At 47.0% G+C, this 10,942-nt stretch overlaps 2 protein-coding genes across 2 annotated transcripts; both read right to left on the minus strand.

Moving 5' to 3' along the window:
- Positions 1 to 1,878, minus strand: PHALS_05559 (hypothetical protein F443_20544; the record flags this gene model as incomplete). Its single annotated transcript, XM_024719122.1, has 1 exon — positions 1 to 1,878. The coding sequence occupies one exon, from the start codon at positions 1,876 to 1,878 to the stop codon at positions 1 to 3; it is 1,878 nt and encodes a 625-aa protein (XP_024584452.1).
- Positions 1,879 to 2,004: 126 nt separating this feature from the next.
- On the minus strand, positions 2,005 to 3,835 carry PHALS_05560 (gtp-binding; the record flags this gene model as incomplete). The annotated part of the gene is made up of 2 exons (XM_024719123.1): positions 2,005 to 3,475; positions 3,540 to 3,835. The coding sequence occupies 2 exons, from the start codon at positions 3,833 to 3,835 to the stop codon at positions 2,005 to 2,007; spliced, it is 1,767 nt and encodes a 588-aa protein (XP_024584453.1).
- Positions 3,836 to 10,942: the final 7,107 nt, after the last annotated feature.

Here is a 10,942-nt window from a genome sequence, read left to right on the forward strand (position 1 = left end):
TTAACCCTTTTTGATGCTTTCGTATGGAGATAAATATCGCTGCGCGGCATGTTCAGCTGCAGAATTCTGAGTCTTGATAAATTTAAAAGCAGATTGAGATGGAGGTGGGGACGGTGGATTCAATTCGTTTGATGAATGTCCATCAGACAATGTAGAATTTACAGTCATCGGCGTTGTAGGTGAACTGAGTGTAGGCAAAAATGCCTGCCGTCCTACGACATTGGAACTCGATTTAGGACGCACTTTACTCGAACGTGAACCTGCAATGCCTTTCCCACCACTAAGAACCTTTTCAATCGTTTTGGAAGCATGATGCCATTTCTTTGTAATTTTAACCTTTTCCATTGTTCGCAAGATAAGATCCCGCTGAATTTTCGTCTGAATCGCCAATTGTTTTCGACAATTTACAAGCAATTGCTTTTCATCCAACAAGTGTTGGGTCCGAACTTCCGAATCTCGTAATTTCCGTGACATTTCCAATCGTTGATACTCTTGCATACGTTTCATTCGTTCCACTTTATCCATCTTGAGCTGTGCTTGTAACTTGCGATACTCACATCTCATTGCTCGTTGCTGCTCTTGATGTTTTTGGACTTGTTGGATATTTCGATCCGTTTCAGTTTGTCGCTCAATCATCTCTTGTTTCTTCCGAGCTTCTTCTCGACGCGATTCCTCCAATACAAGCAATCTCTTTCTTTCCGCCTCCGCCTGTTGTTCTAACTGCAATGCTCGCACGCGTCTCTCCTCTTCTTCACGCTCCTTTCTCGCAGCTTCACTCGCTTCTTGCTTTCGACGAATCTCTTCATTTCGTTGCGCTTCGAGTTTTTTCGACATTTTGAGATTTTTTCGAATCCTTTGGGTGACTTGCCGTCGTCGTGCTTCCATCACAATCGCACGGTCTGCGCGTTGCTTTTCCACTGTTTCTTCACGTGCTTTCTCGGCCATTTCTAATTCATGAAGTCGTTTCTGAACTTCTTCTTGTTGAGCACGTAAGAGTTTTTCTGTCTGAACTCGATGCTCTTCTGCTTTAATCTTGCGCTCTTCTTCGCGTTCTCTCGCTTCCAATCGTCGAAGTTTTTCTTGTCGAGCTTTTTCTTCAGCAAGAGTTCGATCGCGCGTAGCCAATTGCATTGTCAATTCTTTACGCCGTTCGTCTTCAGCCTCTAGCTCAGCTTTCTTTCTCAACTCACGAGCTCGTTTGTCAGCTGCTACTTCCCGTGCAATACGCACTTTCGAACGCTCCATCGCGTCGTGTTGTCGTTTCTCCCGTTCCATTTTTTCTGCTGCTTCTTGTTGTAATCGATTCATTTTCATTTCAAATTCGAGCATTTGCTCCAGCTCGCGCTCTTGACGTTGACGAACTTTTTCCAAACGTTGACGTTCAAGATCTAAAAGAGCAGAAGAGCGTTTCATACTTGCACCATTCGAATTTGATTTGTGTTCCGATTCTTCTTTCAAAGGGACAACTTTTTGATCAATTCCATTCACAAGTTTCATCTTTTCACGTCGTAACATTTCCATCTCTTCATGGCGTCGTAACGAATACGCTTCGTGACGCATACGTTGAACGGCAGGTGTTACTTCAGAGTTATAAAATGAATCCAAATCACGTAATTTTAATGTTTCTGGATTCACACCACAACGTAAACAAACTTCTGCTGAACGAGGAGTAAGAACAAGATGTTCATGAGGTGGATTGATATCCGAAGACCGAAAGTTGCTCAATGTTTGAAATACTTCTTCAATCGTCTGAGCTCGTACCTTATGCTTGCGAGATTGAACTTTTTTCATTGCTTGAACATCATCACTAGAAGTAATTTCTTCAAGATCAAGATGCATTCCACTTGCTTTACTCATCTCATCATTCTCGATATTCATGGCTTATGATTCATAAAAATAAAAATAAAACGCAAGTAATAAATGATGACAAAAGTTATAAGTGGAAAGTGCTATTTTTAACATTTTTACTACATCAATCTCACTTATAATAGTATATTCGTCATGTCAGCAAGATGAGACGTGAGTTGCACGAGGTTCTTTACGGAAAAACGGTAATGTCCGGACAACTCGACCAACAGCTTGTGTTCGACCGTCGCGCAATACCAGTGGAACATCTGGCTGAATGTATTCTGGCCAGTACATAAACTCAAATCGGCACATTGTTGGAGCAGCTGGAAGAGACTTGGTCGTATGAGGCAGTTTTAACTCTACGATCTTGGCCATTTGACGTACTTGCCCTGTGTGAATCACAACTTGATTATTCTCGCGAAATCTTCGTGCATCGGGTAAAAAATGGAGCTCAGCGTCAAATTGACGCGTTGCTATCGGTCGAACACTTGGATGTACCAACATTGTCCCTTTTCTGAGGCGATAAGCTGGCTGAGTAGTTGAGAGAAAGCGAATGCGCACAGCTCCCGTCTCACCAGCGCTTAAAGTTTGTGCTGCTTTGTGTTGCACTTCTAGACTTTCAATAAGGACGTCGCAAAAGTTTCCGTCTGCATCGGGTCCAAGCAACATTTGCTCATGGACACACATTGTACCAGCTTGGACCAGCCCAGTTACAATGATTCCAGCATCTTTAATGTCGTACGCTTGGCGAATTTGAAATTCTGCTGGTGTCTTAGCTTTAATTGCCCACAACCGCTTTGGTTCGAGTTTAGCAAAATATCCTTGTAAGACATCTAATCCAGTACCAGTTACGCTCGAAATCTGAAAAACCGGTACAATGGTTGAATGAGTAAGTTCCAAGAGATCTGTTTTGTCGTCCACTATTGTACTAGTGCATTTCGGTGCCAGAATAATTTGCTGATTTGGACAAAATGTTGTGACCAAATCGGTAATTTCGCATATCACTTCTTCAATTCGGCCATTTGTTGCAATATCAATTTTCGTAATTACGACAAAAATGGCTACATTCAGTGCCGTGGCAATCTTCATATGTTCACGTGTCATATCCCGAACACCACGGACAGCATCAATCACAACCATTGCATAGTCAGGAAATTGTCCTGCAAGTCCTGATGCTGTGCTCTTCAAGTACTTGAGATGGCCTGCGAGGTCACTCAGTGTAATAAAACGCTCTTGTCGTGTAAAAGTTTCGATATTTTTACTCTCATCGTCACTATCTTCAAAGTCATAAGAGCGAAGTTCTTCTATCCGACGAAAGTGACCATCTGCTGCAACAGCAATCGTATGTTCACTTACACTGGATGTACAGCCATTCTCTAATTCATGACGATGACGACACACTTGCATTCTCGCTAATCCCGCTCCATCATCAAGACAACCTCGTGTTAATACTCCTACTAATGTCGACTTGCCACTCATAAAGTCTCCAATCAAAGACATTCGCAGTCGTTTTGTCGCATGAGTTTCACGTACTCGCACAATTTGTATTCGTACAGCTTTGTGACTTGCATCCCGTCCTCCACGAAATTGAGAAAGCGACATTTCTGCATGTACGACACGACACATGCTGCGTTCATAAGACCACTTGTTAATACATGGCTAAAGGTTTTAGTGCCATGTTGACCTCATACCGTGCTAGAGTCACTAAAGAGCGTAAGATAGCTTCCTCTTTAAGGCCCAAAACCTCCCCATTGTCCTTAACACCAAGTTCATAAAAAGCAGTGCCTTTACCTTCGTTTAATCGCCAATGCATTTGCGTCGTCAATTGGCGCAAGCGACCAGGTGATGGAGCTAGCAATTGCTGCTTATATTCAACATTGCCTTCTTCAACTTCCTCTGGTAAACGATCGGATGCCTCAAGGGACTTGGTGGATGCGAATTCGGCACGAACTTGGCAACACAAAGTCGTTAAACCTACGTCCGTCATTTTGTGATGTGGAACTGGTCTCTTCGAAAAATGTAAGCGGAATATGAAATTAATGAGGTCAAAAAAGGGTATATCAACATTTCTAAAATCAGTCTTACCACACGAACTTTCTGGTGTGGTTTGTGATAAAAAAAACTATCATTAACTATGCATTTAAACCACTTTTCTAGCGGAGAGACAGAGCCTGGATTGCCACCCAATAAATTTGTGCATGTTCGTCCCTGTCTGATTAAACGATCGAATTATCTAAACGTCGATATGTCATGCTTATACGGATATGCAGTGAGGTAAAGCCGACAATTTTTCTAGAACGAAGCTTTCTACGCAAAGATTCAGACCTATAATTCCTTTCCTTTCTATGTTTGGACAGAGCATGATGAAGTATCATGATCAGTACTCGGTACGAATGATGAGTGACTGAATTTTGAGCCGTGTCAACTGGTCGCATCACGCTTGTATCAGAGTAAGATATCATTATGAAGTGACAAGAGTACTGAACCTCAAGATCCAATTATTTAAAAATGTATATTTATACTGGCTGAAATATGAAATCAAAGCCTTTGATACTTTACGTATACTATTATGGTGGTACAAAATAAAGTATCATAATATCGTATCATAATAATTCTTCTCGAGGATAAGAATAAAGATATTTTGAAAAAGATAGTTACGTCATTGTTGAATTCTCGTCGCACCTGTTTTCGAAGTGATATCATGCATCTCTATAGTAAACTGGCCGCGCTGCTTGCCACAACTTTGGCTGCTTTCACCAGCGCGACCTTAGTCGAACGTGACATTCAGCCTGATAATCCACTTGATCTGGTTCACTACGGGGACACGCGGAATGCTATTATAAGAGGTAAATAGTGAAACAAATGTATCTAGACTTATTTCAATAAAGGCCATTCTTGGCATCAAAACAAACCAAGAAAATTGGTAATTTGAGATAATCTCGGTTTCGCACCTGCGTCAAACCCATTATCCATGCATTGGCTTACGCGACTCACTAGGTCAAAACTCCCCTTGTATGGAGTTCGCGGGAATCCTGTTGCATTTAGCAGCATTTGTCGCCAAATCAACATCTGAGCCTTGTTCAATCTGTATCTTCTGTAAGAATTTACGAGCTTTTCGACCCTCTGTTCTTGATGTACCGAGACACACTTAACAAGATTCTGTCCCGATTTGGTCCCTAGCACAATCGGGACCCAAGGGCCTGAAGCGGGAATCGTTCACCTGAAGGTGCTCATCAGCTATAAACATGTGCTGACGAGATAAATTCACAAGAATAGTTGGCTGCAGAAGCACATCTGATCCCTATAAAGGCTCTTTTAGCCAAGCGTCCAGCCGTTTAAGGTCAGAGATAGAGAGGATATATTTCTAGGTAAGAGAGGTTGGGATGTCTATTACTTTGACCATCATTCAGATAAAGCATCATTGCGTCGCGCAGGTGGCCCCCACCTTGGTAAGCGGCATGGTAGACTAGACATACTCTGCAGAAAAGGCATTCCAACATGTGAAGGGTCTAAGAGTCAGAGTTAGCAAGTGTTAGCGCTGCCTGACCGGGTATATCAGATTTTGTTTACTTGTCTGAGGAGTGTAACGGGGTTTCACTTACCCTGGTATGAAGGGGGTGAGTCACACAAAATAATGTGTTCACGCAATGTTATGTGTTACACAAAATGATGTGACACACAATGTTGTGGCTACACATGTACAAGGAGCCAGCTCGTGGCTAAACTGCCAGTAATTATACATTTAACTAGCTTTTACTACATAAATAAAAAAACTATAGATATAACTATAGGCGCCTTGATGCAAATAAAACGAGAAATACAGTTTACGTTGCTAAACGAAAGAGTTAATTAGCCTTGGGTTTAGGTTGTAATTACGTTTTGGAGTAAATGGATTGCGATCCACTCCACTCGTACTGGTTCTAAGTATCAAACGAACTCCCCGACCCTAACCAAGCTTCCTCTAGGCGAAAGAGCTACGGCGGCCCCTCTGTATTTGGTAGCACTAGTAGCCGATATACACCTGAGTCGTTACGACTGACCCTGTGAGAATGGAGCAGCTCTCTTATTTGCCCCAGGGCATGCAGGTCGGGCTTAAAAAGCCGATATCTCAGCTTGGCCCTGAGGGCGGGCAACACTCGCTTTGCAAGCATCTAAAGTAATCAGTGCGCACCAAGAGGAAATTCAAGCTTTGAAAAAAGCTTTGCTAGAGCACCTACAGCAGAAGAAGTCGGTGTCGACAGCGTCCATAACGCCACCGTCGACGACGAATGATCCCCACTTACCCGACACAAGCCGCTCAGCAAGAATGGATAAAATCTCCTGCTCTGGGCGAGGGAGATTAAGATGGCTATAGCATCCGCCATGTTCCAGAGCGAGCAACAGCGCGTGGCGCTAGCTATGTCCAAGCTCGGTGGTCGAGCGCGAGAATGGGCACTGACGTGCGGCACTTCGGTCGAAGCTGCGTTCCCTACTGGACGGAGCTGAAGCTGCAGCTTTTGCGGGTTTCTCGCCGCCTAACCAGGCATATCGCATGCGATCGCGCTTCCTTGCCGCCCGAAAGGGCAAGAAAAAAAGGGTGGAATCATCCAAGATTTAAGAACACTCATTGCCAGAATGGCAGCCGATCCTCTCTCCGAAGCGGCCGCAGTGACCGTCTTTGTGGAGGGTCTCCGAGCTGGTGTAGCCAGATTGGACGTCCTCCGTGTGCATCCGTCTTCTTTTGAAGAAGCGGTGAAGATGGATTGAGTGCCGATATCAGCTTCATGTCGGAAAGACCTGGTTGGAATGCGCACCCTCAGAGCTCGTCGAGCACGCCTGAGCCAATGGATCTCAGCTATGCTGAGAAAGAGGAGGCAGAGCTCCGAGCTGCTGGCCAGCGTTCGAACACCCGACAGTGTTTTGTCTGTGAAGACATCCGTCACCTTCGGATTAATTGTCCCCTGCGCGAGACGCGACAAATCTCATCAAACCAACGTCCCGCTTCTTACCAGTCTTCTGGTTTGTCGCAAGAAACGACAACACCCCAGTAGGCGCGGATCGGCCACGCGGGAAATAACTGTGCTTTGTTGAGCCTCAACGAAGTAGAGGGCAGCAGGGCCCAGCCCCGAATAGCTCCGTGCCCTTTAACACGGAACGAGAATGCAAGCCGGTCTTGCTGGTCGTAAAAGCGACCGTGGAGGGCTTTGAGAAGCCATTGGAGATCCTTATCGACTCCGGGGCATGGGCAATTAAGCTTAACGCTTCACCATCGAATAAAGTCAGCTGTATGCAACGGCGCTGACGTGCGCATCCACGGTCCGTCTTTGACCCTCGTGTAAAATATTGCTTCCGCTCCGCGGATCTCGCTACAGAAGCCAAAAACGCGATCGCTCGATCGTTGGCGTCTACGCGATTGAGTTCTCAGTCACTATACAAGCTGAGCTTGACGAACGAAGAACTCTGAGATTGCTTCTTGGTTTCTCAAGAAACCCCGGTGGATACGTACCGCACTCGACTTCGTGCTCAAAGAGAAGGCGCTCTTGTACCCGCAATGTGGACGATTCCTTTGGTGCTCGTCTCTGGCGAATTCGCTGCAGATAGCATAGAGCTCGTTGAGCGATGGATGCAGTGGCACCGGATACTTTCCTTGCCATCTACATTACAGCTAAGTCACAAAAAGGTGGACGCGCGCCCGGAACGCCATCTTTGGTTTGAGTTTGCCAAACTCTAGGCGCGTCGCCAACATCATTCGGATTGTCGCCCTGTGATGTGCGAGATGATCCATCACGCTTCCGCAAGCTCTTTGGTCTCTCACACGGGTCAGTCTGCGACCGCAGCAGCTCAGAGCCATAGCTTGAGCTAAGCTCATGGCCCTTCGGCTTTGCCGAGAAGCACGGGGCGTACGACGACGCGGAACGTCATCATCCCTCTGGACATAAGTGTCCACGATGTCTGGGCAGTCTTGTGGAAGTGGCACTCCAAACTCCCACGAAATTTCAAGGTGGGGGTATCCCCGCCATTTCACAAGATACTGGGTGTGACCCTGGCGACGACGTCGTCCCACAAGACGTTCCACTTGATAGGTGGACATCATCATTCTCGTCGAGAAGAGTCGACGGCATACGAAGATAACTGGGTTGTTCGCCTTTCAAGTGACTCGCAAAGATCTTATAGCTCCATTGCGATCGGGAACCCTCTGGATATCATGCTGAGATTGCATACCGCGGCGCGGAAAACCCCTAGAGAGCTAGTGGCTCATTGTGCACCGGCTGCCTCACGTTGAGGACTACCGTGCTCTACCGGAGCGGCTCCACATACCGCTGTGCGAAAGACCTCGAGAGCTTGGGGCACTTTGTGCGTCAACTGCCTTATGTTGAGGACTATCGCGCTCTATCAAAACGGTTCCTATCCGCTGGGCCGAAGAATGCGTCGCTTCATGTGAAAGTGGAGCTCTTGGCGCCGTTGGAGATGAAGATCGTTTCACTCTCTGCTTAAAATCGGTTATGGTCCAGCTTCAGGATCGAGCTCATGTGGGCGCCGCTCCGCGCCAACGCTTCCGCGTTCACTTGCACCAGATCCCGGTACGGCTTAAGCAAGCCCATTTCAAGCATGGGGTGGGTGCGCATACGTTTTAGAAGGTTGAGCGTATACGCAAGGCCCGCTTGGCCACAACCTTAAAAGGTCCAATAAACCGTTGATGGAGCTTCGTCTTAAAGACACTTAAGATTGCATGTGTAGATATAATTTTAGCATTTAATAAATCCAGGTCTCCAGCCTCAAAGTTTTTAGCGTTTCCTCTACCTCTTCCGTCTGCATATTCCTTCTGCCATCGCATCGCAAACGTGTCGTAAGACATTCAGTCTGATAGACAGGAAAATATCGATTATTTACGATTAGTGAGAGGGCTGACATCAGCTAGCCGCTCGGCTATTTCTTCCCATCACGATTTGAACCATGGGAGGGCGGCGTCAACAGGAAGCGAGGATGAACAAGCTCAATCACGTAGAACGGCATGTAGCCGGTAGACGAGTGCACTGCATTGTTCAGAACGAGCTCTACTAGTGGCAGTATGGCGTTGTAGCGCCTTGGAGTCTTAGCGCAGACGACGCGAAGGACGTCCTCGAAGACGTCGTTCGCGCTCTTAGATTCACCATCGGTCAGCGGATGGTCCGCGCTGACATATTCAGTTTGGTGCCCAGCACCTTAAAACTTCCCAGTGACGTGTGGATCTAAATTGCTTCGGGAGTCCATGTTGTCGAAAGACACGATCCACAACCAGCATCGTTGTACTCATACCGTCCATGGTGTCCGGCACCGCCGCAAGATGAGCTATCTTGCTCAAACGGTCGACGGAGACTACGACACCCGTGTTGCCTACCGGGTCCTTCGGCAGGCCAGACACAAAGACCAAACCCATGGACTGCCAACACTCGGAGGGTACTGGTAATCTGGCCAGCGGCGCCATTCGGCGAGAATTTCGCCCTGTGACATGACATGACTCACACATACGCACATAGGCGCTCGTCCATTTGTACAGCTTGGGCTACCGGTAGTGGCTTTTTACGACCGAGATGACCACTAAGTGGGGTTTCGTGTGCCTCATAGAGGATACAAAACTGCAAATCCTTATCGTGAAGAACCACAATTTGTAGCGTATCCGTCGAGCCGATGCTACAAAAATGCGATCCACTATTCGATGAATGTTGGTGCAAGCGTGCACGCAGTCACGACGACAATTTTTTGACCGAGTTTCTATAATCCTTGCTCGCAAGAGCCTGTAGCAGCGCTGCACACGTATCATCTCCCACGAACACGACGTGGATCAAATCCGTCACGGGCGACGTCACCGTCGTGGGTTGAGCAAGCTCATAATCCGGTTTGCGTGACAACACATCAGCCAAAGCGTTCTGCTTTCCTGACTTATGCTTCACCTCGAAGTTATATTCTGCGAAGAAGAAGAGCCACCTGGTCATCCTCTGTGAGAGGGGAGGCGACTGAGTCGCCGTGTGTAGTTACGCATGATCTGTGTAGATCACAAACGGCTTTGAGCCAAACAAATGCACTCTTTACTTGACAAGGCTGATTTCATCGCAACTTATTCCTTGTCGTGAACTAGGTAGTTCTTCTCTGTAGCATTGAGCTGGTGAGATCGGAACGCGATCACTCAATCTCGCCCCTTCGGCGTCTGCTTGCAGTAGTGTAACCGATGGCAAAGTCCGAAGCGTCACGATGACACTGAAAGGACGATCAGGGACTGGCAACTCCAGTATTGGTGCCTGAAGTAGGCTGTCTTCGACCCCGTCAATGGCCTCCCAATACTCGGTGTTCCAACACCATTCCACAATTTTAAAGGAGATTCTACAATGGCCGTGCCATTTTGCGTTATTCTCGCTGTACTTGTGCAAGTAATTGGCGAGGCCGAGCCACGTCTGCAACTCATTTTAGTTCCCGCCAGTCCACACTGGCTTTGACCTTAGCAGGATTCACTTGAAGGAACCTGCCAGTCTACACTGGCTTTGACCTTGGCAGGATTCGATTGAAGGCCACGCTTATCGATGAAGCACCCTAGAAGGGAAATTCTTCGGCGCTAAAGATGCACTTGCCTGCATTAGCATACAGTTCATTCGTATGCATTCACTCGAGCACCGCTCATAAATGAAAGATCCGCACGACTGTGGACGAAGATGTCGTCAAACTATGTGCATATGCTCGGTGGGTCCTGAACATCAACGATTAAATGTTGCTGGTGCATTTGACAATCCTTGGGGCATTACCAGCCATGCCGCTCGAAAAAGTCACCACTGGCAGCGGAGTATCACTCGCTCTCGGGAGCAATTGGTAATACCCATCGAGCAAGTCGAGTGCACTGTACTTTGTACATCCAACCAAATTGTTCAAGAGAACATCCTCCCTAGGAATCGGCGTCTGCGCCGGAATGGTGGCAGCGTTAAGCTTTTGTAAGCAAGAACGATACGCCTCTTGCCGTCCGGCTTCCGAACACAAAATGTGGGTGTCGAATGGTGAGACTTACTCTCACGCACCATCCCTGCGTCGTGCTCGCACGGAAAAAGGCGTCAATGACGTCGCACTGCTCCATGGGCAGGAGCCATTGGCG

The sequence above is a fragment of the Plasmopara halstedii genome (assembly GCF_900000015.1).
Source record: "Plasmopara halstedii genome assembly, contig: Scaffold_2904, whole genome shotgun sequence".
Classification (NCBI taxonomy): domain Eukaryota; phylum Oomycota; class Peronosporomycetes; order Peronosporales; family Peronosporaceae; genus Plasmopara; species Plasmopara halstedii.